This window comes from Amblyraja radiata, unplaced genomic scaffold, assembly GCF_010909765.2.
Source record: "Amblyraja radiata isolate CabotCenter1 unplaced genomic scaffold, sAmbRad1.1.pri S117, whole genome shotgun sequence".
Taxonomy (NCBI): domain Eukaryota; kingdom Metazoa; phylum Chordata; class Chondrichthyes; order Rajiformes; family Rajidae; genus Amblyraja; species Amblyraja radiata.
This window is the reverse complement of record NW_022630103.1, coordinates 265,139-292,004: the sequence shown is the minus strand read 5'-3', so window position 1 is coordinate 292,004 and position 26,866 is coordinate 265,139. Positions and strand designations below refer to the sequence as shown.

The window sequence follows — 26,866 nt, the reverse complement described above, 5'->3', positions numbered from 1 at the left end:
CAGCAAGCAGCCACCTGACAACCAAAATTCATTTTGTGAACACAAACCTTTTTTTAACATAATACGAGGCAAACAATTGGGCAGCAAGTAGTCACGTGTCAACCACAATTCATTTTGTGAACACAAACTCTTTTTAATAAAAGTATTTTTAACAAAAGGCGAGGCAAACAATTGGGCAGCAAGCAGCCACCTGACAACCCTTTTTTTTAAAGGCAAGGCAAACAATTGGGCAGCATGCAGCCACCTGACAACCAAAATTCATTTTGTGAATACAAACCTTTTTTTTTTAAAGGCAAGGCAAACAATTGGGCAACAAGCAGCCACCTGACAACCAAAATTCATTTTGTGAATACAAACCTTTTTTTAACAAAAGGCGAGGCAAACAATTGAGCAGCAAGCAGCCACCTGACAATCAAAATTTTGTGAACACAAACTTAAAAAAAAAGGCGAGGCAAACAATTGGGCTGCAGCCACTTTACAGCCGCATCGAGGGGACTCACCGTGGAGTAGATGTGCATTCAGTGTTATTCACAGCTCAGAGCCATGACCCTCTCACTTCCTGGGTCTGGCAGAGACTGAGTGACGCACGACATCTCCGGTTTTTATCATCCCTCCCCCTGCAGCCAGCAGGGGGTAGCGGAGAGAATGGGGAATTTTGTAAAGACATTAATATCCCTCATTTTTCATCGACAGAAAAAGTCCTCTGGTCCCGGAAAGCGGAGGGGGGAGATACAATCAAACACCTCGATCTGGAGTACTGCCGCATTCAGTGTGACGGTCTCCGGCGGCTGGGACCGGCTCTGCACCAGTGTCAGTACTTGGGGTAACTGTCCGTCTGACGCTAACTGTAAAATTGTTTCACTATATTGTGCTTCCGGCCTGCACCCCTTCTATGGGGCCGGCTGTCACTTTTGCCTAAGTGCACGACACCCCTCTTTATGTTCCCCTCCCCATGTTGTCGGTGGTCGACTGTACCCCCTCCCCCATGTCGCCGGTGGTCGATTCCGTCCCCCCGCCCCCTCCTCCAGGTCTGCAGTGGTCAACTCTGTCCCCCCTCCCCCGTGTCAGGTGTGTTGCAGCCGTTCTCTGCACAGGGAACATTTCCCCATCGTCGGGGAATGAGACTAAATGGTGAAAGTCACCAAACACCACAAACACAGATATTTGCGGATGACACAAAGCTGGGTGGCAGTGTGAGCTGTGAAGAGGATGTTAGGAGTTTGCAGGGTGACCTAGATAGGTTGAGTGAGTGGGCAGGTACACAAAATTGCTGGAGGAACTCAGCGGGTGCAGCAGCATCTATGGAGCGAAGGAAATAGGCGACGTTTCGGGCCGAAACCCTTCTTCAGACTGGGCAGATGGGCAGATAAATGTGATCATCCACTTTGGCGGCAAAAACAAGGGGGAAGATTATTATCTCAATGGGGTTAGGTTAGGTAAGGGGGAGGTGCAGGAAGACCTGGGTGTCCTTGTACTGAAAGTTGGCTTACAGGTACAGCAGGCAGTGAAGAAAGCTAATGGAATGTTGGCATTCATAACAAGAGGATTTCAGTATAGGAGTAAAGAGGTATAGGGCTCTGGTGAGACCACATCTGCAGTATTGTGTACAGTTTTGGTCTCCTAATTTAAGGAAGGACATCCTTGTGATTGAAGCAGTGCAGCGTAGGTTCACGGGATTGATCCCTGGGATGGCGGGACTGTCATATGAGGAAAGATTGAAAGGACTAGGCTTGTATTCACTGGAGTTTAGAAGGATGAGGAGGGATCTTATAGAAACATATACAATTATAAAAGGACTGAACAAGTTAGATGCAGGAAAAATGTTCCCAATGTTGGGCGAGTCCAGAACCAGGGGCCACAGTCTTAGAATAATGGGGAGGTCATTTAAGGCTGAGGTGAGAAAAGAACGTTTTCACCCAGAAAGTTGTGAATTTATGGAATGTCCTGCCACAGAGATCAGTGGAGGCCGAGTCACTGGATGGATTTAAGAGAGTTAGATAGCGCTCTAGGGTCTAGTGGAGTTAAGGGATAGGGGAGAAGGCAGGCATGGGTTATTGATTGGGGACGATCAGCCATGATCACAATGAATGGCAATGCTGGCTCGAAGGGCCGAATGGCCTCCTGCACCTATTTTCTATGTATTTATTCAATCGTTTGCGGTGCTTCCAGAAATATCAGTTTGGAAGAAGTTTTTCCAGCCCGGGAGTTGGTTTCAGATTATTTCTTACTCTGTCTGTTTGTGTTTAGACTGGGAGGGAACAGGCTGGGAGATTACGGAGTGAAACTGCTGTCTGCGGCTCTGGTAAATGCGGACTGTAAAATACAGAGACTGGGGTAAGTTCCCGACTGAGAGAGATTGTGTTTACAGTCACAGTGTGTCTGACACTGAACATTAATATGATCAGTAATTGTGTCACTGATAAACACTGGGGGTTTGCACTGTTTCCTGTCTCTCCGTGTCCCTCACCCTCAGTCTCTCTCATCTCTAGGTTGTGGCGTATCGGCCTCACAGATTTTGGTGCCAAGATTCTCGTCACCGCTGTTTGTACAAACCGCTCACTGATGGAACTGAACCTGGGAGGAAACAACCTGGAAGATTCTGGAGTGAAACTGGTGTCTGCAGCTCTGAGGAACCAGGACTGTCAAATACAGAGATTGCAGTAAGTCTCAGACTGTGAGGGATTGTGTTTACAGTCACTGTGTGTCTGACACTGAACATTAATATGATCAGTAATCTTGCCACTGATAAACGCTGGTGATTTGCACTGTCTCTCTGTGTCTCTCACACTCACACTCTCATCTCCAGGCTGCAATGTGTCGGTCTCACAGATTCTGGAGCCGAGGATCTCGTCTCTGCCCTCAGTACAAACCACTCACTGATGGAGCTGGAGCTAACTGAGAATAAATTGGGAGATTCCGGAGTGAAACTAGTGTCTGCGGCTCTGAGGAAGCCGGACTGTAAAATACAGAAACTGTGGTAAGTCCCAGACTGAGAGAGATTGTGTTTACAGTCACTGGGTGTCTGACACTGAACATTAATATGATCAGTAATTGTGTCACTGATGAACACTGGGGATTTGCACTGTCTCCTGTCTCTCTGTGTCCCTCACCCTCAATCTCTCTCATCTCCAGGCTGGACGCTGTCGGTCTCACAGATTCTGGGGCCGAGGATCTCGTCTCTGCTCTCAGTACAAACCCCTCACTGACGGAGCTGGACTTGGTAGGGAATGGCCTGGGAGATTCTGGAGTGAAACTGGTGTCTGCGGCTCTGAGGAACCCTGATTGTAAAATACAGATACTGGGGTAAGTCTCGGACTACGAGATTGTGTTTACAGTCACTGGGTATCTGCACTGAACATAAATATTTGCACTGTCTCCTGTCTCACCCTCAATCTCTCATCTCTAGGCTGTGGGCTGTTGGTCTCACAGATTCTGGAGCCGATGATCTCGCCTCCGCTCTCAACACAAACCGCTCACTGACAGAGCTGAAACTGGGGAACAATGAACTGGGAGACTCTGGAGTAAAACTTGTGTTAGCGGGTGTTAGGAACTCGGACTGTGAAATACAGCGACTGTGGTAAGTTTCAAACTATGAGATTGTCTGTGCAGTCTCTGGGTTTCTGGCACCAAACATTAATATGATTACATAGAAACATAGAAACATAGAAATTAGGTGCAGGAGTAGGCCATTCGGCCCTTCGAGCCTGCACCGCCATTCAATATGATCATGGCTGATCATCCAACTCAGTATCCCGTACCTGCCTTCTCTCCATTATTAGTAATAGTGTCGCTGATAAACACTGGAGATTTACACCATACTCTGTCTCTGTGACCCTCAATCTCTCATCTCCAGGCTGGACAGTATCAATCTCACAGATTCTGGACTCGATGATCTAGCCTCCGCTCTTAGTACAAAGCTCTCACTGCTGGAGCTGGAGCTGGGATCAGACTCCCTCACAGACTGATCTGTTGCCTCTCTTCTCCGCCTCATACTTGCCCTCCCGAGTCTGGAACGGATCAGGTGAGCATTTGTGTTAAAATATCAGGGAATCCGCTAGCTTCTCTGGTGATATTTGTAAGTAATGTTGAAATATTAATCGACTGTTTCAGGCTGGGGAGGAATCGGTTCAGTGCAGATGGACGGAACCAGCTGGAGAGTCTGCGTGGAATCAGACCCGGGCTGAGTGTGGAGCTGTGAACATCTCCATGTGTGAACGTCACCTCCCAGGGAATAGGAATAATGTTGGCCAATTTCCCGCCCACCCCTTTAAACGGCCGCGCTCCGGGATTAACCCTCAGTGGTTCCCGGCTCGGGCCGGGCGGGCTGTGACGTGAGAAGCAGCCGTATTGACACGTGACCCGGACACGAGGCGCTGCTGCTGATGCCGGATATCCGGTGCTGCCCCCAGTTTGACAGGTGAATTGCAGCAATCTAGGATGTGACTTTATCATCTTCTGGGGATTACTGATCATATTAATATTAATCTTCTCGAGTCAACATCACAAGATTATGATGATATTGATCATCCAGGGCTGAGCACACTTCTCGGCATCTTCATTATCGGCAGCGAGATCGGCTGATGTACATTGGCTTCCCAGTTGAGGGCACTTCAGCAGGTATTGCAATGTTAGTGGTTCAATAGCACATTCGCAGGTGACATGGTTCGAGTTATATCCCCACTTGTTTAGAGACACCTTGGCTCTGCCAACACCAGTTCTCAACCAATTGAGGCATTTCCATCTGGCCCAACTTGCGTCTACACCAGGAGGGAGTTGCTCACTTGCCTTCTGTCCCTTGGTAGTTGAGGGAGGTATCATCCCATATGCAGACTCGGGTTTCACTTGTAATGCCAGCCTCAAGAGGAGTCACACAGTTACGAAAACCTTTCCTCCACTTTAGGCCGCTCAGAAATGGTACCTGGCCAAATATTGGATGTAGTGCATCTATTATCTGCCGCTGGCTCTGTAATTATGCTCCTACAGCTCACCCCCTTAGTCTAGTTCAGTAAAACACTGTCAAGCACTGGATCAACTATTCTTTATTCTTCTCAAACATGAACGGACTTCCTATACGATACCTAACCATAGAAACATAGAAAATAGGTGAACGAGGAGGCCACTCGGCCCTTCGAGCCAGCACCGCCATTCATTGTGATCATGGCTGATCATCCCCAATCAATAACCCGTGCCTGCCTTCCCCCCATATCCCTTGATTCCACAAGCCCCTAGAGCTCTATCTATCTCTCTTAAATCCATCCAGTGATTTGGCCTCCACTGCCCTCTGTGGCAGGGAATTCCACAAATTCACAACTCTCTGAGTGAAAACAGTTTTCCTCACCTCACTCTTAAATGACCTCCCCTTTATTCTAAGACTGTGGCCCCTGGTTCTGGACTCACCCAACATTGGGAACATTTTTCCTGCATCAAGCTTGTCCAGTCCTTTTATAATTTTATATGCTTCTATAAGAGCCCCACTCATCCTTCTAAACTCCAGTGAATACAAGCCTAGTCTTTTCAATCTTTCCTCATATGATAGTCCCGCCATCCCAGGGATCAATCTCGTGAACCTACGCTGCACTGCCTCAATCACAAGGATATCCTTCCTCAAATTAGGAGACCAAAACTGTACACAATACTCCAGATGTGGTCTCACCAGAGCCCGATACAACTGCAGAAGAACCTCTCTACTCCTGTACTGAAATCCTCATGTTATGATCCAACCTGGGTCCGATCCTTAATCAGGATCCTTAATAATAACATACAGGTTAGACAAATGTTGCTCTTTGTATTTATTCGGGTGTGCCATGGTAATTGCCCTTTTCACCATTGTTCCTAGATCTTTAGCACTTGCTGGACCATTTACTTTGCTGGTGAAATGTGGAGCAACCGCTGCAGCCCTTTTCCATAATTTCACTGGTACCTCAGCGTACTACGCAATGCCCTCCTTGCCTTTAACTAGTGCCAAAATCCTTATTTCCAGTCCTTCATACGGTTTAAAGAAGGCTTCCATCTCCCTATTCTTACCACTCCTGTCGTAAGCCGATGTAATATGGTGTGGAGGTTCTTCATCCAAATCTAAGGACCACCATTGGGGGGTCACTGTCGAATTACACTGCCTTTCGGGAGCCCAGGGGGTCACTATTATCCCACCATTGCCGCACTCGATCTTTAATTGAAATGCACAGAGCAAATCTCTGGCCATTAAATTGCAATCCACTATAAACCCACTGACTCCCATGGCTATCTGGACTACACTTCTTCCCACCCTGCTTCCTGTAAGGACTCCATCCCCTACTTCCAATTCCTCCGCACATGCCGCATCTGCTCCCAGGATGATGCGTTCCACACCAGGGCATCAGAAATGTCCTCATTCTTCAGGGAACGGGGATTGCCCTCCTCCACCATAGATGAGGCTCGCACCAGGGTCTCTTCCATACCCCGCAACACTGCTCTCTCTCCCCATTCCCGCACTCGCAACAAGGGCAGAGTCCCCCTAGTCCTCACCTTTCACCCCACCAGCCGTCACATACAGTAAATAATCCTCCGTCATTTTCGCCACCTCCAACGTGACCCCACCACTCGCCACATCTTCCCATCTCCTCCCATGTCTGCTTTCCGCAAAGACCGCTCCCGCCGCAACTCCCTCGTCAATTCTTCCCTTCCCTCCCATACCACCCCCTCCCCGGGCACTTTCCGTTGCAACCGCAGGAGGTGCAACACCTGTCCCTTTACCTCCCCCCTCGACTCCATTCAAGGACCCACGCAGTCGTTCCAGGTGCAACAGAGGTTCACCTGTATCTCCTCCAACTTCATCTACTGCAACCGCTGCTCTAGATGTCAGCTGATCTACATCGGTGAGACTATGCGGAGGTTGGGCGATCGCTTCGCCGAACACCTCCGCTCGGTCCACAAGAACCTACCTGACCTCCACGTGGCTCAGCACTTCAACTCCCCCTCCCATTCCCAATCCGACCTCTCTGTCCTGGGTCTCCTCCATTGCCAGAGTGAGCAACACTGGAAATTGGAGGAACAGCACCTCATATTCCGCTTGGGGATTTTGCATCCAGCGGGCATGAACATCGAATTCTCCCAATTTTGTTAGCCCTTGCTGTCTCCTCCCCTTCCTCAGCCCTCGGACTATCTCCTCCCATCCCCCAGCACTTGGGCTCCTCCTCCTCCTTTTTTCCTTCCTTCTCCCCGCCACCCCCTATCAGTCTGAAGAAGGGTTTTGGCCCGAAACGTTACCTATTTCCTTAGCTCCATAGATGCTGCTGCACCCGCTGAGTTTCTCCAGCATTTTTTTGTGTACCTTTGATTTTCCAGCATCTGCAGTTCCTTCTTGAACAAATTGCAATCCAATCCAGTTGTTATCACAAATCTATGCTTTATTGCTTTTCCTCTGTACACCTCCTCAACTGGCTCAGAGATGGGAAACTGGCAGTCTTGTCCTTGAAAACCGGACGGGCTCTGGACATCTTGCGATTCAGGGAGCTTGTAAATTGATTGGAGTGATGACATGGACTATGTCCACCAAGAAGGTACAGATTTTCCCTTCTACTTGTAATGACAGCACAGATTCTTTGTAAGATTTGCATCCAGTCGCCACTAAATTTGCCAATCATAGGCGTGAAAACATAGAAACTGGGTGCAAGAGTAGGCCATTCGGCCCTTCGAACCTGCACCGCAATTCAATATGATCATGATCATCACCGCAATATGATCATCCAACTCAGTATCCCGTACCTGCCTTCTCTCCATACCATCTGATCCCTTTAGCCACAAGGGCCACATCTAACTCCCTTTTAAATATAGCCAATGAACTGCCCCCAACTACCTTCTGTGGCAGAGAATTCCACAGATTCACCTCTATGTGAAATTGTTTTTTCTCATCTTGGTCCTAAAAGATTTCCCCCTTATCCTTAAACTGTGACCCCTTGTTCTGGACTTCCCCAATGTTGGGAAAAATCTTCCTGCATCTAGCCTGTCCAACCCCTGAATAATTTTGTAAGTTTCTATAAGATCCCCCCTCAATCTTCTAAATTCTAGCGAAATGGGGTTATTGTGAGAGAAGGATGTTGGTCTTCTCTGTTCCTAATTTTCCTGCCAGTTCCCTCTCTGCTCTCTCTGATCTCATTGATCTCTGAAATCTCTTCTATCCCTCTGATCTTGGAAATATCTTTGGTGACCCCCCTCTTCTGTTCCTTCCTCTGGTTGGTCACTCCCTAATCCAGTGACCTGCCCTTCCACAAGTATAGCACCTATCTGGTCCCCCATTTGATGTCTTCCGCCATGGTCCCATTAAGATTGGCTCTCGGGCAGGCGCATTATCGTAATAATGATCTAAATACTCTGGAACTCTAATTTCTCCCATTCCATTCATTGCTAACATTTGAGGACTCCATGGTCCTGAGTCAGAGTTTGGTGCCTGCTTTTTAACTATGTACTCTGTTTTTGTTTTTACTGCAGGCTGACCTTCCTGCTTTTTGACATCTTTCCAGTGGTATCTTATCGCTCTGGCCATCTGACTGGAACTATTTTATGACCAGTCCATATTATTCGTTTTAATCGATTCGGCCACTTTAGTTGAAAGGCAGTTCAGTAAGATTGCACAGTACTGAGGAGAATTTACCCCTTTCCTTCAATTCAGATCCCCTGATTGATCCACGTATAATTCAGCAAATCTTTCAAATAATTCATCTGCTCCCACTTCCTTTTTTGGTCTCACATCCAGAATCTTTGAAATATCTATAGGCTTCTGAAGAGCATTGGCAAGTGCAGTTAAAACTGCATCTTCCCTCGCTCTTCCATCAGTGATCACATTAGCCAGTGCTTCATGAGTTGGGTGTCCTAAGGCTGCTAACCATCTGGTATGTTCTGTTGGAGGAGTATCTGTTGTATCACAGCTCATAGATCTCGGAAGTCTGCGTGGTACACACGCATTGTAATTCTTAAGCAATCTACAAAGGAAGCGGGTGATTTATTTCTATCAGGGATCTTGCTTAACACTGCCATCATCTCGTTGGGTTTCCATGGGGTATATACCTCTATTGTTCTGGGATTATTTGCACCCACTGACTAATCGGATCAAAAGGAGGAAACTGACTGGAATCTGCCTCCAGGATACTTGCTCTGCCCTCAGAATTTTTGCCATATCGGTATCTCCAGCTATTGTCTCATCATATAATCATATAACCATATAACAATTACAGCACGGAAACAGGCCATCTCGACCCTTCTAGTCCGTGCCGAACACGTATTCTCCCCTAGTCCCATATACCTGCGCTCAGACCATAACCCTCCATTCCTTTCCCGTCCATATAACTATCCAATTTATTTTTAAATGATAAAAACTAACCTGCCTCCACCACCTTCCCCGGAAGCTCATTCCACACAGCCACCACTCTCTGAGTAAAGAAGTTCCCCCTCATGTTACCCCTAAACTTCTGTCCCTTAATTCTCAAGTCATGTCCCCTTGTTTGAATCTTCCCTACTCTCAGTGGGAAAAGCTTATCCACGTCAACTCTGTCTATCCCTCTCATCATTTTAAAGACCTCTATCAAGTCCCCCTTAACCTTCTGCGCTCCAAAGAATAAAGCCCTAACTTGTTCAACCTTTCTCTGTAACTTAGTTGCTGAAACCCAGGCAACATTCTAGTAAATCTCCTCTGTACTCTCTCTATTTTGTTGACATCCTTCCTATAATTAGGCGACCAAAATTGTACCCCATACTCCAGAATTGGCCTCACCAATGCCCTGTACAATTTTAACATTACATCCCAACTTCTATACTCAATGCTCTGATTTATAAAGGGCAGCACACCAAAAGCTTTCTTTACCACCCTATCTACATGAGATTCCACTTTCAGGGAACTGTGCACAGTTATTTCCAGATCCCTCTGTTCACCTGCATTCTTCAATTCCCTACCATTTGCCATGTACGTCCTATTTTGATTTGTCCTGCCAAGATGTAGCACCTCACACTTATCAGCATTAAACTCCATCTGCCATCTTTCAGACCACTCTTCCAACTGGCATAAATCTCTCTGTAGACTTTGAAAATCTACTTCATTATCCACAACCCCACCTATCTTAGTATCATCTGCATACTTACTAATCCAATTTACCACACCATCATCCAGATCATTGATGTACATGACAAACAACAGTGGACCCAACACAGATCCCTGTGGCGCCCCACTAGTCACTGGCCTCCAACCTGACAAACAACCATCCACCATTACTCTCTGGCATCTCCCATTCAGCCACTGTTGAATCCATCTTGCTACTCCACCATTAATACCCAACCATTGAACCTTCTTAACCAACCTTCCATGAGGAACCTTGTCAAAGGCCTTACTGAAGTCCATATATACAACATCCACTGCTTTACCCTCATCAATTTCCCGAGTAACCTCTTCAAAAAATTCAAGAAGATTAGTCAAACATGACCTTCCAGGCACAAATCCATGTTGACTGTTCCTAATCAGACCCTGTTTATCCAGATGCTTATATATATTATCTCCAAGTATCCTTTCCATTAATTTGCCCACCACTGACGTCAAACTAACAGGTCTATAATTGCTAGGTTTACTCTTAGACCCCTTTTTAAACAATGGAACAACATGCGCAGTACGCCAATCCTCCGGCACTATTCCCGTTTCTAATGACATTTGAAATATTTCTGTCATAGCCCCTGCTATTTCTACACTAACTTCCCTCAATGTCCTAGGGAATATCCTGTCCGGACCTGGAGACTTATCCACTTTTATATTTCTCAAAAGTGTCAGTACTTCCTCTTCTTTGAATCTCATAGTTTCCATAGCTACTCTACTTGTTTCCCTTACCTCACATAATTCAATATCCTTCTCCTTGGTGAATACCGAAGAAAAGAAATTGTTCAATATCTCCCCCATCTCCTTTGGCTCTGCAGATAGCTGTCCACTCTGACTCTCTAATGGACCAATTTTATCCCTCGTTATCCTTTTGCTATTAATATAGCTGTAGAAACCCTTTGGGTTTACTTTCACCTTACTTGCCAAAGCAACCTCATATCTTCTTTTAGCTTTTCTAATTTCTTTCTTAAGATTCTTTTTACATTCTTTATACTCCTCAAGCACCTCATTTACTCCATTCTGCCTATAATTATTGTAGATCTCCCTCTTTTTCCGAACCAAGTGTCCAATTTCCCTTGAAAACCATGGCTCTTTCCGATTTTTACTATTTCCTTTCAACCGAACAGGGACATAAAGATTCTGTACTCTTAAAATTTCACCTTTAAATGTACTCCATTTCTTTTCCACGTCTTTCCCATAAAACAAAATGTCCCAATTTACTCCTTTTAAATCCTTTCGCATCTCCTCAAAGTTAGCCTTTCTCCAATCAAAATCACAACCCTAGGTCCGGTTCTGACCCTCTACATAATTATATTGAAACTAATGGTATTGTGATCACTGGTCCCGAACTGTTCCCCAACGCATACCTCTGCCACCTGACCCGTCTCATTTCCTAACAGGAGGTCCAGCACCGTTCCTTCTCAAGTAGGTACTTCTATGTATTGCTGCAAAAAACTATCCTGCACACATTTTACAAACTCCAACCCATCCAGCCCATTTACAGAATGTGTTTCCCAGTCTATGTGTGGAAAATTGAAATCTCCCACAATCACTACCTTGTGCTTACTACTAATATCTGCAATCTCCTTACATATTTGCTCTTCCAATTCTCGCTCCCCATTTGGCGGTCTATAATACACCCCTATAAGTGTTGCTACCACTTTCCCATTTCTCAGTTCCACCCAAATAGCCTCCCTAGACGAGCCCTCTAATCTATCCTGCCAAAGCACTGCTGTAATATCTTCCCTGATAAGCAATGCAACACCTCCACCTCTTGCCCCTCCAATTCTATCACACCTGAAGCAACGAAATCCTGGAATATTTAGTTTCCAATCACAGCCCTCCTGCAACCATGTTTCACTGATCGCCACAACATCATACTTCCAGGTGTCAATCCAGGCTCTGAGTTCATCCACCTTTCTTACAATGCTCCTAGCATTAAAATATACACATTTAAGAAACCCACCCTCTCTTATTCTCTGTTTATTGTCTTTTTCTTCTCTCTCGCCTACATTTTGGGTCAGAGTGCTACCATTCTCTGCCTCCTGCCTCACACACTGACTGCTAGCTTTCCCAATTTGAGTCCCTCCCCCCAACCATACTAGTTTAAAGTCTCCCCAGTAGCCTTTGCAAATCTCCCCGCCAGGATATTGGTCCCCCTCGAGTTCAAGTGCAACCTGGCCTTTCTGTAAAGGTCACACCTTCCCCAAAAGAGGTCCCAATGATCCAGAAACTTGAATCCATACCCACTGCACCAGTCCCTCATCCACTCATTTATCCTCCACCTCGCTCCATTCCTACTCTCACTGTCGCGTGGCACAGGCAGTAATCCTGAGATTGTTACCTTTGCAGTCCTTCTACTTAACTCTCTACCTAACTCCCTAAATTCTTCTTTCAGGACCTCTTCTCTATTTTTACCTATGTCGTTGGTACCTATATGTACCACGACCTCAGGCTCCTCTCCCTCCCATTTCAGGATTTATTGGACACGTTCAGACACATCCCTGACCCTGGCACCAGGGAGGCAAACTACCATCCGGGTCTCCTGTCTGCGTCCACCGAATCGCCTATCCGACCCCCTGACTATAGAGTCCCCTATTACAATTGCCCTCCTCTTCTTTTCATTACCCTTCTGAGCAACAAGACCGGTCTTTATGCCAGAGGCCCGGCCGCTGTCGCTGCCCCCAGGTAGGCTGTCTCCCCCACCTTTACTCAAACATGAGTACTTATTTTCAAGGTGTACAGCCACCAGGGTACTCACCAGTCCCTGCCTCTGCACGTTGCCGTTCCTAACTGTGACCCAGTTTTCTGTTTCCCGTGGTCTTGGAATGACCACCTCCCTGTAACTCCTATCTATGACCTCCTCGCTCTCCCTGAGCAGACAGAGGTCATCAAGTTGCTGTTCCAGGTTCCTAACACGGTCCCTTAGGAGCCCCATCTCGACGCACCTGGCGCAGATGTGGACATCTGGAGGGCACTCAGACTCCATGACCTCCCACATCTGACATCCAGAACAGTAAACTGCCCAGGCCCTCATTCTCCCCCTTAACCGAATACAATAAAGCCTTCCCCGGGATACAAGCCAATCAGCTGCTTCCTCTAGTCCGTTTGACCAATCAGAGGCTTCCACCAGACTCCTTCTCTGGAAGTGAGATCTGCGAATGGAACGTTGCAGATTTTGGCTCCTCCCTCTGTCACGGCTCCCGGGCCTCTGTTGAGACAAGCCCCGCGATGGGTTTTTAACTCACCACACGGAGGTCGCTCCTCCCTCTGTCACGGCTCCCGGGCCTCTGTTGAGACAAGCTCCGCGATGGGTTTTTAACTCACCACACGGAGGTCGCTCCTCCCTCTGTCACGGCTCCCGGGCCTATGTTGAGACAAGCCCCGCGATGGGTTTTTAACTCACCACACGGAGGTCGCTCCTCCCTGTCACGGCTCCCGGGCCTCTGTTGAGACAAGCCCCGCGATGGGTTTTTAACTCACCACACGGAGGTCGCCCCTCCCTCTGCCACGGCTCCCGGGCCTCTGTTGAGACAAGCCCCGCGATCGGTTTTTAACTCACCACACGGAGGTCGCTCCTTCCTCTGTCACGGCTCCCGGGCCTCTGTTGAGACAAGCCCCGCGATGGGTTTTTAACTCACCACACGGAGGTCGTTCCTCCCTCTGTCACGGCTCCCGGGCCTCTGTTGAGACAAGCCCCGCGTTGGGTTTTTAACTCACCACACGGAGGTCGCTCCTCCCTCTGTCACGGCTCCCGGGCCTCTGTTGAGACAAGGCCCGCGATGGGTTTTTAACTCACCACACGGAGGTCGCTCCTCCCTCTGTCACGGCTCCCGGGCCTCTGTTGAGACAAGCCCCGCGATGGGTTGTTAACCCACCACACGGAGGTCGCTCCTCCCTCTGTCAAGGCTCCCGGGCCTCTGTTGAGACAAGCCCCGCGATGGGTTTTTAACTCACCACACGGCGGTCGCTCCTCCCTCTGTCACGGCTCCCGGGCCTCTGTCTCCTCAGATATGCCTTCATCTTCAGCAAGGGGATCACGGTACCTTCTAAAAGACTCTGTTCTCTCGCTGCTCGTCTAATTTGTCTAGGTTTAGGCTAGCTGAAACAGAGGTCGGCAGCTAAGATCCTCCGCTATAGGATCTTTGGTCGGGAGTCAGACTGGCGCGATGCCCCCAGGCCCACAGCCAGCGCAGAGAAGCAGCGCTAAACCCAGCTCAACTCTGCCTGTCCCGCCAGGTGAGCCTACAACCCTTCCTGGACTAGCGGGAAATATGGCCAGCACGGAGAAGCAGCCAGCGCTGGTATCCCGTCAGTCCAGACAGGACTGTAGTTAACCCGGTGAGACAGGCAGAGTTGAGCTGCATTTACCGCTGGATTGAGCCTCCGAAGCCTCGCGCGCACGTGTGTGTGTGTGTGTGTGTGTGTGTGTGTGTGTGTGTGTGTGTGTGTGTGTGTGTGTGTGTGTGTGTGTGTGTGTGTGCACAAACAATTGGGTCCCCCCCGGTCCCCTCCATGTTTTGATAGCGAGTTCCGCTCTTGACAGTGCGGGTTGTACTGTGTCTCTAATAACCTCTCCCCCCTTAAATACTGGAGCTACTACTTTGTTTTACTCCTGGTACCGTGAGCTACTGGACTGGACTCTCTGCCAATAATGAATCGGATGGAGACAAAGAACCGTGTACTCGTGTTGCTGCTGTTTGTAAAGCAGACTTTATTGTGGAATCTGCAGGTGGTGTTAAAGGTGCTGCAGGCTCTGAATGTCTTGTGCGCACAAGCTGTACAATGTGTGGGTGGAGCCCGGGGAACATAAGAGGAATATGGTGGAGGCTGCGAACTTCTTCTAATTTGAACTCTTTCCCAATCTTCCAAATATTCGTCTTCTCCTCCTTCAAAGCCAATGCCAACCATCGGGTCCTTAAATTCAAAATTTACTGGTGCCAGTTTCCCTTCAGGAGATCTATCTGTCTCTTGTTCCTTATGTTCTCTAATACATCCACACCCCTCTGCCCAGGTGCCTGGAGGCCGGTTTACGTCATCATTTCAGCTCTATTCCCAGCTTTAAGGCTGCTTCTTGCCAATTCTCCATTCTCACAGCTTCTCTACCAGCTTTCTGCGCTTCATAATACTTCTTCCAGAATCCTGTTAACTCCTTCGCTATATCGCTATTACTACATTGCCAAATAATCTTTTCAATATATTTCACACCCTTCAATGTTCCAACGACCCACTCAGCCCATAAATCACCTTGCAATTTCCTATTCAATGCTCCCAAAATGTTCCTTAATCTCTCAGCCTTTTGTGGAAACTCGCGACATAATAATTGGAGCGGACTCTGGATCCTCCACCATATCTGCCTCGATCTGATTTCCAATCTTTACCAACAATGGACACAAACTCAGCAATTCACACAATCTTCCAACAATTCACGCTTCACGCGTAATCTCTAGACTTATCAAACTCGCTCACGAACAATGGCTAAACGTCCCGCAGGGCGTCGGCAGTCTCACACTTCTCACAGCACAAACATGCAATCAATCCTTTCATACGGGTACCCAAATTCCTTTACAGTCTCACACAATTCACAACTCCCGCAACTTTCAACCTGTAAACAATTTCAAGTACAATCCTTGGTCGACAAAAAGTTTAGGTGCTTTAGCAGACAATCAAACATACTCTTCAGCAGCAATTCTCCCACACTCAAAACACTTTAATCTAAACACCGAGAAATTAGCTCAAAACATGCAAGCAAAATTCGTACTTAGACAAGAAATCACACCACTTATTACTATCATGCAAAAACACACTTCAATGTATAATACAAGCATTCGTCTAATATCGCATTTGTTAACTTCACACACTGCACGTATACAAAGTGAGAAAGACACACATACACACACAATCACAGAGCCACACACTCAGATGCTCACACACAAAACTCACACTCAGACACACACACACCCACACATGCACAGACACACACAAACACACACAGTGATCACCATTTCACGCCTCACTACAGACAGATTGGGGGTGGGGAGGGGGGCAGAGAACGGGTGCAGAGAGATATGTGGGTGAGGGATGGAGGGAAAATAGTGGGACAGGTTTAGGATGTATACCTCACCGAGTAACAGGGGATGTCAAATATCAACATTGCCCCACGCTGTCCCGTTGTACAGCGTGTCTCAGTCCCACTCGTTCTCTCAGCAGGATATCTGTACGCTGACCGGTGTCTCAACCCCTCTCACTCTCTGGGGATATACCAATGCTGACCAGTGTCTCTCAGTCCCTCCCCCCATCCCTCTCTTGTTGTGGTTCAGTATTCTTAAACAGACTAAAATGCAAATAAAATCAGTGATCATGCAGTACAATCTTTATTTCGCCAGGCGGGTGTGGTAAAACTCTTAACAGTATGCAAATTACAGACCATACCGAGTTCTCATCCCCACACAAAGGGGCAGTGATCAAATTACATATATATACTCCAGTAATCGACGATTCAGCAATACGTTATCTATAAAACTTAGCAGTCACTTGCTTCTTAAGATTGACAGATCCTGAAGATTGACAGCATAAGAAGATTGACAGGTTCGTCTGACAGCGGAAGGGTTAGCCATATATGGTTATGTGCGAAGGTTATATTTCTGCAGAACAAGCATTTAGTTTTTTTCTACTTATGACGCACATCATAATCTTATAGTCTGAATTCTTTCTCAATGTTTACATTGTAGAGGAGACATTCATGAAGCTGGGCTTGTTATCTCACGTGTTATTGGAAAGGGAACATCAACAGTCTACTAGCTTTGTTAATGTACTGAAAGCAAAGGTTAGTGCGTTTTTGCTAACTTTACAATTTAATAGAAGACAGTGAAAACCTGTCTTAGTTTCAGCGGAATCCATTTTGTATATTTAAATCATTATTAACTTCTGCACTCCCTCTCAGGGGGATATCGTACAATGACTGGTGTCTCCCTATCCATCTCTCTCTCAGGAGGATATCCGTAGACTGACCAGTATCTCTCATTCCTTCTCTCTCTCTTTATATCTCAGGGGGATATCAGTAGACTGCCCAGTATCTCTCATTCCCTCTCTCTCTCTGGACACTGACCGGTGTCTCTCAGTACCCCTCTCTCTTTCTCAGGGCGATATGCGTACAATAACCGGTATCTCATTCCCCCATCTCTCTCAGGGGGATATCCATATACTGATCGAAATTGTGTCCTGGTGAGGGTGCACGGGTATCACTCATCTTGCTCAGCTTTTTCAAAAGATACTCAAAACCTTCCAAAAATATGTGTGCAGCTGCATAGAAATAAAACAATAAAATATAAATTGTCTGCCCCTCTGGATACCACAAATCTCTTCAAAGTGACTCTCCACAACTTGTAGATAACTTGACGGTGTCTTCGCCATCATCGTCCACAGATTTCGTCATGAATAGTCTCCGTCACACACACATCTCGTCAACGGAGATAGTAGAAAGGTACAAGTGAAACATGGTGGTTAAGACGGATATATCAACCATAATTGAATGGCGGAGTAGACAATTGACCGAATGCTGGTTCTATAACTTATGAACATGAAATCTCAACTCATGGAAAGGCCATAAAGAAGCCTACCAATGCAGGGGAAGAAGCTGTTCTCGGGTCTAGTGGAGTGCGCTTTCAAGCTTCTGTGCCTTTTGCCAGAGGAGTGCATGTAGTAGAACGAATGACCGGGCTGGGACAAGTTTATGTGTATTGGCTGCTTTTCTGAACAGTGTGAAATGTAGATGGAATCAATGATGTTTGTGTGATGGGCTAAGAAATATTACACTCCAATTACCTGCGCCTTGAACAGTGTTCATGAACCAAGCAGTGTTGCCACCCGAGGAAATGCTGTCCACGTTTATCCGTAAGACTCATTGGAAAGAAGCCAATTTCCCTCCGTCTCCTCAGGAAGTGAAGTCTGGTGAACCTTCTCTGCACTCCCTCTATGGCAATAATGTCCTTCCTCAGATTCGGAGACCAAAACCGTACGCAATACTCCAGGTGTGGTCTCACCAAGACCCTGTACAACTGCAGTAGAACCTCCCTGCTCCTATACTCAAATCCTTTTGCTATGAAAGCTAATGTTACGGGTCCCAGGAATGGGCACCGTAAGGCAGATAGATAACCTGTATAAAAGCAGGTGAGAGAAAGCAAATGTGGACACGGTGCGTCTCGTTCATCTCCAGATTGCTTCTGCTGGTTGTTTTATTCAATACCCAATAATCATGTAAACATAAAACATTGCTCTTATCATCATTTCAGTCATCCATTTTGTCTCTTATTTTCACATCCATTTTGTCTCTTATTATCAATCTCCATCATCTCATTACAATGTTACAGTTTCACTCACAAACAGTCATTTTCTATGTTTCCCTTGTGCTTAATACACCTTTTATGTGATTTACACACGTATTTTGATTCTAAACATCAATAAATATTGTTAGGCTCTTACTTAACCTTTACTGCGCATTTTCAGTAACATTCGAAAAGTTGACATTTGGCACCTTTAATATGCCATATCCTCATAACAGCGTCTGCAATTATTACAGGTTATGGAATGACTTGTCAAGAAACATGCTTAAGTTACATGTTATGATATTTTCCAACACAGCATAAAGAAATATTAGCAACCAGTAACACATTAACTTGGCTTAGTTTAACCTTACATCTTAATAAAATGCATTATATTCATGAACAGCTTTAACATTCACGATGTACCGGAGCATTCAAAAACCATTCTCTCTGTCACGTGGTCCCAGTTATCCCCGTGCACAGGTGCGCAAAATGGCGTCTCCACCTTTTCAAAGTAGTGAAAAATCTCTCGCTAAACTTGCTCTCATCTACACCAGTCAACATTCTTAACACTCAAAACAATACAGAAACTTTACACAACTATATTCAACCTTAGAAGTGCATATTTGTGTGTTTTTGACAATTTCCCGACCTGTATAAAAGCAAGTGAGAGAAAGCAAATGAGGACACGGTGCGTCTCGTTCATCTCCAGATTGCTTCTGCCAAGACGGGGGGAAGCGCCGCGCTGCGCTGTTTACAGTCCCCGCAGCAACCGGAGTGACACAAACGTTCCGCCTCACTGCCGCACATTATAAACTGTACCTGTTATTCTGTAAAGTGTTTCCTCAGTGAATACAAACGAAATACATATAAAATACAAAATTATTTATATTTGAATTCCTGCAAGATTTTATCAAATAAATTAAATCAATGTGGTCACACCATCTTAGGTGCGCCACACGAACATACCATTCGCTTTCTTCACTGCCTGCTGCACATACATGCCTACTTTCAATGACTGGTGTACCATGACACCCAGGACTCGTTGCATCTCCCCTTTTCCTAATCGGCCACCATTTACATAAAAGTCTGCTTTCCTGTTTTTGCCACCAAAGTGGATAACCTCACTTTTATCCACATTATACTGCATCTGCCAAACATTTGCCCACTCACCCAGCCTATCCAAGTCACCTTGCAGTCTCCTAGCATCCTCCTCACAGCTAAGACTGCCCCCCAGCTTAGTTTCACCTGCAAACTTGGGAGATGTTGCCTTCAATTTCCTCATCCAGATAATTAATATATATTGTAAATAGCTGGGGTCCCAGCACTGAGCCTTGCGGTACACCACTGGTCACTGCCTGCCATTGTGAAAAGGACCCGTTTACTCCTACTCTTTGCTTCCTGTTTGCCAGCCAGTTCTCTATCGACATCAATACTGAACCCCCAATACCGTGTGCTTTAAGTTTGTATACAAATCTCTTATGTGGCACCTTGTCGAAAGCCTTCTGAAAGTCCAGATACAACACATCCACTGGTTTTCCCCTATCCACTCTACTAGTTACATCCTCGAAAAATTCTATAAGATTCGTCAGACATGATTTACCTTTCGTAAATCCAAGCTGACTTTGTCCAATGATTTCACCACTTTCCAAATGTGCTGCTATCCCATCTTTAATAACTGACTCTAGCAGTTTCCCCACTTCCGATGTTAGACTAACTGGTCTGTAATTCCCCGTTTACTCTCTCCCTCCCTTCTTAAACAATGGGGTTACGTTAGCTACCCTCCAATCCTCAGGAACTACTCCAGAATCTAAAGAGTTTTGAAAAATTATCACTAATGCATCCACTATTTCTGGAGCTACTTCCTTAAGTACTCTGGGATGCAGCCTATTTGGCCCTGTGGATTTATCGGTCTTTAATCCATTCAATTTACCCAACACCACTTCCCGACTAACCTGGATTTCACTCAGTTCCTCCATCTCCTTTGACCCGCGGTCCCCTGCTATTTCCGGCAGATTATTTATGTCTTCCTTAGTGAAGATGGAACCAAAGTAGTTATTCAATTGGTCCGCCATATCCTTGTTCCCTATGATCAATTCACCTGTTTCTGACTGCAAGGGACCTACATTTGTTTTACTAATCTCTTTCTCTTCACATATCTATAAAACCTTTTGCAGTCAGTTTTTATGTTCCCTGCCAGTTTTCTTTCATAATCTATTTTCCCTTTCCTAATTAAGCCCTTTGTCCTCATCTGCTGGCCTCTGAATTTCTCCCAGTCCTCTGGTATACTGCTTTTTCTGGCAAATTTGTACGCTCATCTTTTGCTTTGATACTATCCCTGATTTCCCTTGTTATCCACGGATGCACTACTTTCCCTGATTTATTCTTTTGCCAAACTGGGATGAACAATTTTTGTAATTCATTCATGCTGCCTTTAAATGCCTTCCATTGCATATCCACCGTCAACCCCATTAGAATTAATTGCCAGTACACTATACTTGTATTTATACTTATGCATTTAAAATATGTATGTCACGTGTTATACTTTGGCAATATAACAATGTCTTTTTCATCATGCAAATTAAGTTTTTTAATTGAAATTGAATGTAATTGAGAAAGTCGGAGAGGGAGAGAGAGGGAGAGTGAGGGGGAGAGGGAGGGGGAGAGAGGGATCGGGAGAGAGAGGAAGGGGGAGAGGGAGGGGAGGGAGGGAGAGGAAGGGTGAGAGGAGGGGGGGAGAGGGAGAGGAAGGAGGGAGGGGGAGAGGGAGAGGAAGGGGGAGAGCGAGGAAGGGGGGAGAGGGAGAGAGTGAGGCTCCGCCAACAATGCCCCCCACGGATCGCCACCACACTTACAGCTGGGCCAAACACTGCAGCTGCTGCAAAACCCGAGCCAAAGAAAGAGACCCACAACGCTGGGTATGGGGAGGGAGGAATGGAGGGAGAGGGAGATGCAGAGGGAGGCGGAGAGGAAGGGAGGTTAGTAAAACCATCAGAACTGGTTAGGGTATGGAACCCATTTAAATTATTATGGGGAACAATGAAATGGCAGAAGAGTTGAACAGGTACTTCGGTTCTGTCTTCACTAAGGAAGACACGATCTCCCAGATGTACTGGAGGACAGAGGGTCTAAGGGGGTCGAGGAACTGAAATAAATTTTCATTAGGCGAGAAATAGTATTGGGTAGGCTAATGGGACTGAAGGATTATGAATCCCCTGGTCTTGATGGTCTGCATCCCAGGGTCCTCAGGGAGGTGGATCTAGAAATAGTGGACGCATTGGTGATCATTTCCCAATGTTCAATAGACTCAGGATCAGTTCCTGTGGATTGGAGGATAGCTAATGTTATCCCACTTTTCAAGAAAGGAACGAGAGAGAAAATGGGGAATTACAGACCAGTTAGCCTGACCTCAGTGGTGGGAAGATGCTGGAGTCAATTATTGAAGAGGTAATAATGGGGCATTTGGATAGCAGTAAAAGGATTAGTCCAAGTCAACATGGATTTATGAAAGGGAAATCATGCTTGACTAATCTTCTGGAATTTTTTGAGGATGTGACAAGTAAAATGGATGAAGGAGAGCCAGTGGATGTAGTGTATCTAGACTTTCAGAAAGCCTTTGATAAGGTCCCGCACAGGAGACTGGTGATAACATTAGAGCACATGGTATTGGGGGTAGGGTGTTGACGTGGATAGAAAATTGGTTGGCAGACAGGAAGCAAAGAGTAGGGGTGAACCGGTCCTTTTTAGGAATGGCAGGCATTGGCGAGTGGAGTGCCGCAAGGCTCAGTTTTGGGGAAGTAACTCTTTACCGCATATATTAATGATTTGAAAGAGGGAATCAGGAGCAACACTGGCAAGTTTGCGGATGATACAAAGCTGGGTGGCATTGTGAACTGTGAAGAGGATGTTAGGAGGTTGCAGGGTGACCTGGACAGGTTGAGTGAGTGGGCAGATGCGTGGCAGATGCAGTATAATATAGATAAATGTGAGGTTATCCAATTTGGTGGCAAACACAAGAGGGCAGATTATTATCTCAATGGGGTTAGGTTAGGTAAGGGGGAGCTACAGCGAGACCTGGTGTCCTTGTACACCGGTCACTGAAAGTTGGCGGGCAGATACAGCAGGCAGTGAAGAAAGGTGATGGAATGTTGGCCTTCATAACAAGTGGATTTCAGCATAGTTGAGAGGTTCTTCTGCAGTTGTATAGGGCTCTGGTAAGACCACATCTGGAGTATTACGTACAGTTTTGGTCTCCTAATTTAAGGAATGATATCCTGGTGATTGAGGCAGTGCAGCCTAGGTTCACGGGTTTGATCCCTGGGATGGCGGGACTGTCATATGAGGAAAGATCGAAAAGACTAGGCTTGTATTCACTGGAGTTTAGTAGGATGAGGGGGGATCTTACAGAAACATATAAAATTATAAAAGGACTGGATAAGCTAGAAGCAAGTAAAATGTTCCCAATGTTGGGCGAGTCCAGAACCAGGGCCACAGTCTTGGAATAAAGGGGAGGCCATTTAAGACTGAGGTGAGAAAAAAAATATTCACCCAGAGAGTTGTGAATTTGTGGAATTCCCTGTCACAGAGGGCAATGGAGGCCACGTCACTGGATGGATTTAAGAGAGAGTTAGATCTAGCTCTGGGGGCTAGTTGAATCGGGGAATATGGGGAGAAGGCAAGCATGGGTTATTGATTGGGGACGATCAGTCTTGATTACAGTGAACGGCAGTGCTGGCTCGAAGGGCCAAATGGCCTCCTCCTGCACCTATATTCTATGTTTCTATGTTTCTAACACACGATAGAACATCCCCACACAGCGGAATCAACGTTTCCCACCGTGAGGCGATAAAGTTCACTCATCTTCCTCTTTGTTTACCCGTGGTCGGGGCCTTTGAGCCGGCTAGGCCTCCTAACCTCCAATCGCCGCTACAGGCCCTCTCACAGGGATGATCGGTACTCTGACATCGGAACGGAAGAACATTTCTCAGCGGCTTGGAGTTTCCGAATAGGCCACTTCTTACCGGAGACCACGGCTCCCGAAGTCCACAGGCCGAGCTGGGCGGAGATTCAACACGGGCGGCCCTCGGCAAAAGGATCCCAGGACTTTGCGATGTTCAAATCAGCGCTGCCCGCTGCTAGAAGCTCCACAACCACAGCTCCACGATGTTAATGCAGGATGTGTGTAGGATGGAGCTAGTGTACAGGGTGATCACTGGTCGGCGAGGACTCGGTGGGAAGAAGGGCCTGTTTCCGTGCAGTAGCTCTAAAATCTAAACAATACTTGGTGGACTTGGCCTCCACCTTTTTTTAATTTAAGAATATGCTTTATTCGAGAAATAATTATATACAAGATCTATATAAACTCCATCCGACATTTTCGGAGGCTTTACATACATTCAATAGTTTCCCCAAACCACAGTTTTACCCCACACCCTTGCCACTCATGTGGCCCAATGGCGTGGAATCCCTTCCCTTATTTTGAGCAGCATCTCCACCGCACCCTGCCCCCCATGTTCAGCAGCGGAAGGACCCCAGACTGTGGTCCTCCCCACCGAGCCTTGGCGTTGGCTGCACCAAGTTTCAGTGCGTCCCTCAGCACGTACTCCTGCAGTCTACAGCTGGCCAGTTGGCAACATTCCCTGACGGACATCTCGCTCCGCTGGGTGGGGAACAACGCTCGGGCAGACCAAAGAGCGTCTTTCACCGAGTTGATGACCTTCCAGCAGCACTCAATGTCAGTCTCTGAATGTGTCCCTGGGAACAGTCCGTAAATCACAGAGTCATCCGTGACGGAGCTGTTCGGAATAAACCGTGACAGGGACCCCTGCAGACCTCTCCACACTCCCTTTGCCAATCCACACTCTACAAAGAGGTGAGCAACCGTCTACTCTCCATAGCAGCCGTCCTGAGGGCAGCGTGCGCTGGTAGTGAGGTTCCGACGGTGCAGGAAGGATCTGACTGGGGGGACTCCCCTCACTGCCAGCCAAGCCAGGTCTTGGTGTTTGTTGGTGAGTTGTGACGATGAGACATTTTGCCAGACAAGCTAGGCAGTCTGCTCTGGGAACCACGCCACAGGATCCAGGGAGTCATTTCCCTGCGGTGCCTGCAGGACGTTCCGTGCTGGCCACTGCCCGATTAACATGTGGTCAAAGGTGTTGGTCCGGAAAAACCTTTCCACAAATGACAGATGGTGCGGCAATGCCCAGCTGACTGGCACATTGTGTGCCACACACTAACCCCCCCCCCCCCCCACACACTAACCCCCTACACACACTAACGCCACCCCCCACACACACACTAACCCCCACACACACACTAACCACACACACACACTAACCCCCCCCCCCCACACACACACTAACCCTGTCCCACATACACACTAACCCCCACACACACACTAACCACACACACACACTAATCCCCCACACACACTAACCACACACACACACTAACCCCCTACACACACTAACCCCTACACACACACTAATCCCCCCAAACACATTAACCCCCACACACACACACTAAACCCTCCCACACACAACCCCCCCCCCCACACACACACACACACTAACCACCCCGTACACACTAACCCTTCCCACACACTAACTCCCACCCCACACACACACTAACCCTCCCCCACACACACACACACTAACCACCTCCACACACACTAACCATCCCACTTGATATTATATTAATATTATTCATGGGCTCCTTTTAACCCATCCCCGTCCTGTCCACTGACACATAGCACCTAACTCACAGGCACGTCTTGAGCGAGGGGGGTAGAGCGCGGGCAGAGACAGAGAGAGGGGGAATAGACAGAGAGAGAGGGGCATAGATAGAGGGGGAGGAGGTGTAGAGGTGGGGGAGGGGGGAGAGGAAGGGGGAGAGGGGGTAGAGAAGGGGGGATAGTGTGAGGTAGGGGGGGAGGGGTGGGGTTTGAGAGTGTAGAAGGGGAGAGGAGGAGAGGGAGAGGAGAGGGGGAGAGGAGGAGGGGGCGAGGAGAGTGGGAGAGGAGGAGGGGGAGAGGGCAGAGGGAGAGGAGGGGGAGAGGGGGAGGACGTCACTTGCAGCGCGTGGAACACAGCGCAGGCCGCGCGCAGCAGACCTATTGTGACATCATCAGCGAGACCATCTCGTTTATTTTCAAAGTTTTATCGGATCTGTAAACATCTTCATCAATAACACGAGAAATAAAGCATGAATTTTTCAGATAAGGCGGGTTTGGACTCCAGGAGGAAAATCTCTACTGGAATATGTAAAATGTTTACCGTTACCGTGTTGTTTTTTCGAGAAGATGTGATTACACACAAACATCACACGCACAAATACTTACACATCCAAGATTAGTTTTATAATGATAGCGACATGGAGGAAAGCTTATCAAGTTCAAGTTGGAATTTATTGTCACATAGATCAATTAAGGTATAGTGATATTTGAGTTACAAAGCAGCCATACTAAGTAAAAAGCAACAAGACACACAGCCACATACAATAAAATTTAACATAAACACCCACCACAGCGGAATCCACATTCCTCACTGTGATGGAAGGTAATAAAGTTCAATCATCTTCCCCTTTTGTTCACCCGTGGTCGGGGCTGTTGAACCCTCTGCAGTCGCCGCTCCCTGCCAACACACTACATAAAAGTCCCTTTAAACTACCATGATCCAAAGACATCCTCATGAAGGCCTCTGCTTGTACAGTTATCCAGCCAGAAGATGCGAAAGCATTGTGGGAGTTTGTGATATTTCTTAGAAATATGAAAGAAATGACTACCCTCTTAGACCACTTGCAAGAAATGAATGTTGTTAGCAATATGAAAATGATCACTCTAAAATTGCCCTATAGACTTAGAGAAAAGATAAAGCTGGTCTGTTCAAGGAAAATGAGAATTGAAAGGCCATGATCTGGTGAACTTCATACAAAAGGAAGTACGGTTCAGGTCAAATTTATGCTAGGGAGTATTCAAGATCCTAAACCAATCGCAACTGTCAAAGGTTCTAACTACTAAAACAAAAGGAAGATCAGGACCTAAGGGAAGTAGTTTGATTCCACTGTAATACCTGCTGAAACAAGAGCCAAGATGGTTCTGCTTGTCATTGAGACGAAGACAGAGGAATGACGAAGAGATGACCCACGAGGGGAGGGGGGGGGGCTGTCGATGACTGGTCAGCTCGGACCTTGCATCCCATCCCAAGAATGGACACCACATTCTTGACAGGACAAAGGAGGGCTTGTAATAGGAACACTTCTCCACCCGTTTCCCACCAGGGATGACTGACCTTTGGAGTTCTACCAGCAATTTGGAGGGGAATGGACAGGCGACGTGTTGGATCTGGACTCTTCTTTGGTCTTATGGGGAATCGCCTGACTCCAGGACTTGATTAGGAGGGGGGGGAGTCTCCTTAATTTGGAGAATTCAATGTTC

At 46.9% G+C, this 26,866-nt stretch overlaps 1 protein-coding gene and 1 long non-coding RNA gene across 2 annotated transcripts; both read left to right on the top strand.

Annotated features, from left to right (window-relative positions):
- Positions 1–729: 729 nt before the first annotated feature.
- On the top strand, positions 730–4,451 carry LOC116969165 (NACHT, LRR and PYD domains-containing protein 3-like). The gene is made up of 8 exons (XM_033016088.1): positions 730–823; positions 2,248–2,334; positions 2,490–2,660; positions 2,807–2,977; positions 3,133–3,303; positions 3,407–3,577; positions 3,854–4,021; positions 4,111–4,451. The coding sequence occupies exons 3-7, from the start codon at positions 2,563–2,565 to the stop codon at positions 3,963–3,965; spliced, it is 723 nt and encodes a 240-aa protein (XP_032871979.1). The 5' UTR covers positions 730–823; positions 2,248–2,334; positions 2,490–2,562; the 3' UTR covers positions 3,966–4,021; positions 4,111–4,451.
- Positions 4,452–16,727: 12,276 nt separating this feature from the next.
- LOC116969167 lies at positions 16,728–26,400 on the top strand. The gene is made up of 3 exons (XR_004410656.1): positions 16,728–16,738; positions 24,620–24,622; positions 26,205–26,400. It is a non-coding gene; the product is annotated as an uncharacterized LOC116969167 (long non-coding RNA).
- The last annotated feature ends 466 nt before the right edge of the window (positions 26,401–26,866 follow it).

What these genes read in the sequence shown, in the direction of transcription:
- LOC116969165 (XM_033016088.1), top strand. Translation starts at nt 2,563, where the DNA reads ATGGAACTGAACCTGGGAGGAAACAACCTGGAAGATTCTGGAGTGAAA. An exon ending in TGTCAAATACAGAGATTGCA is followed by an intron (nt 2,661 to 2,806) that starts GTAAGTCTCAGA and finishes TCTCATCTCCAG; the next exon opens with GCTGCAATGTGTCGGTCTCA. An exon ending in TGTAAAATACAGATACTGGG is followed by an intron (nt 3,304 to 3,406) that starts GTAAGTCTCGGA and finishes TCTCATCTCTAG; the next exon opens with GCTGTGGGCTGTTGGTCTCA.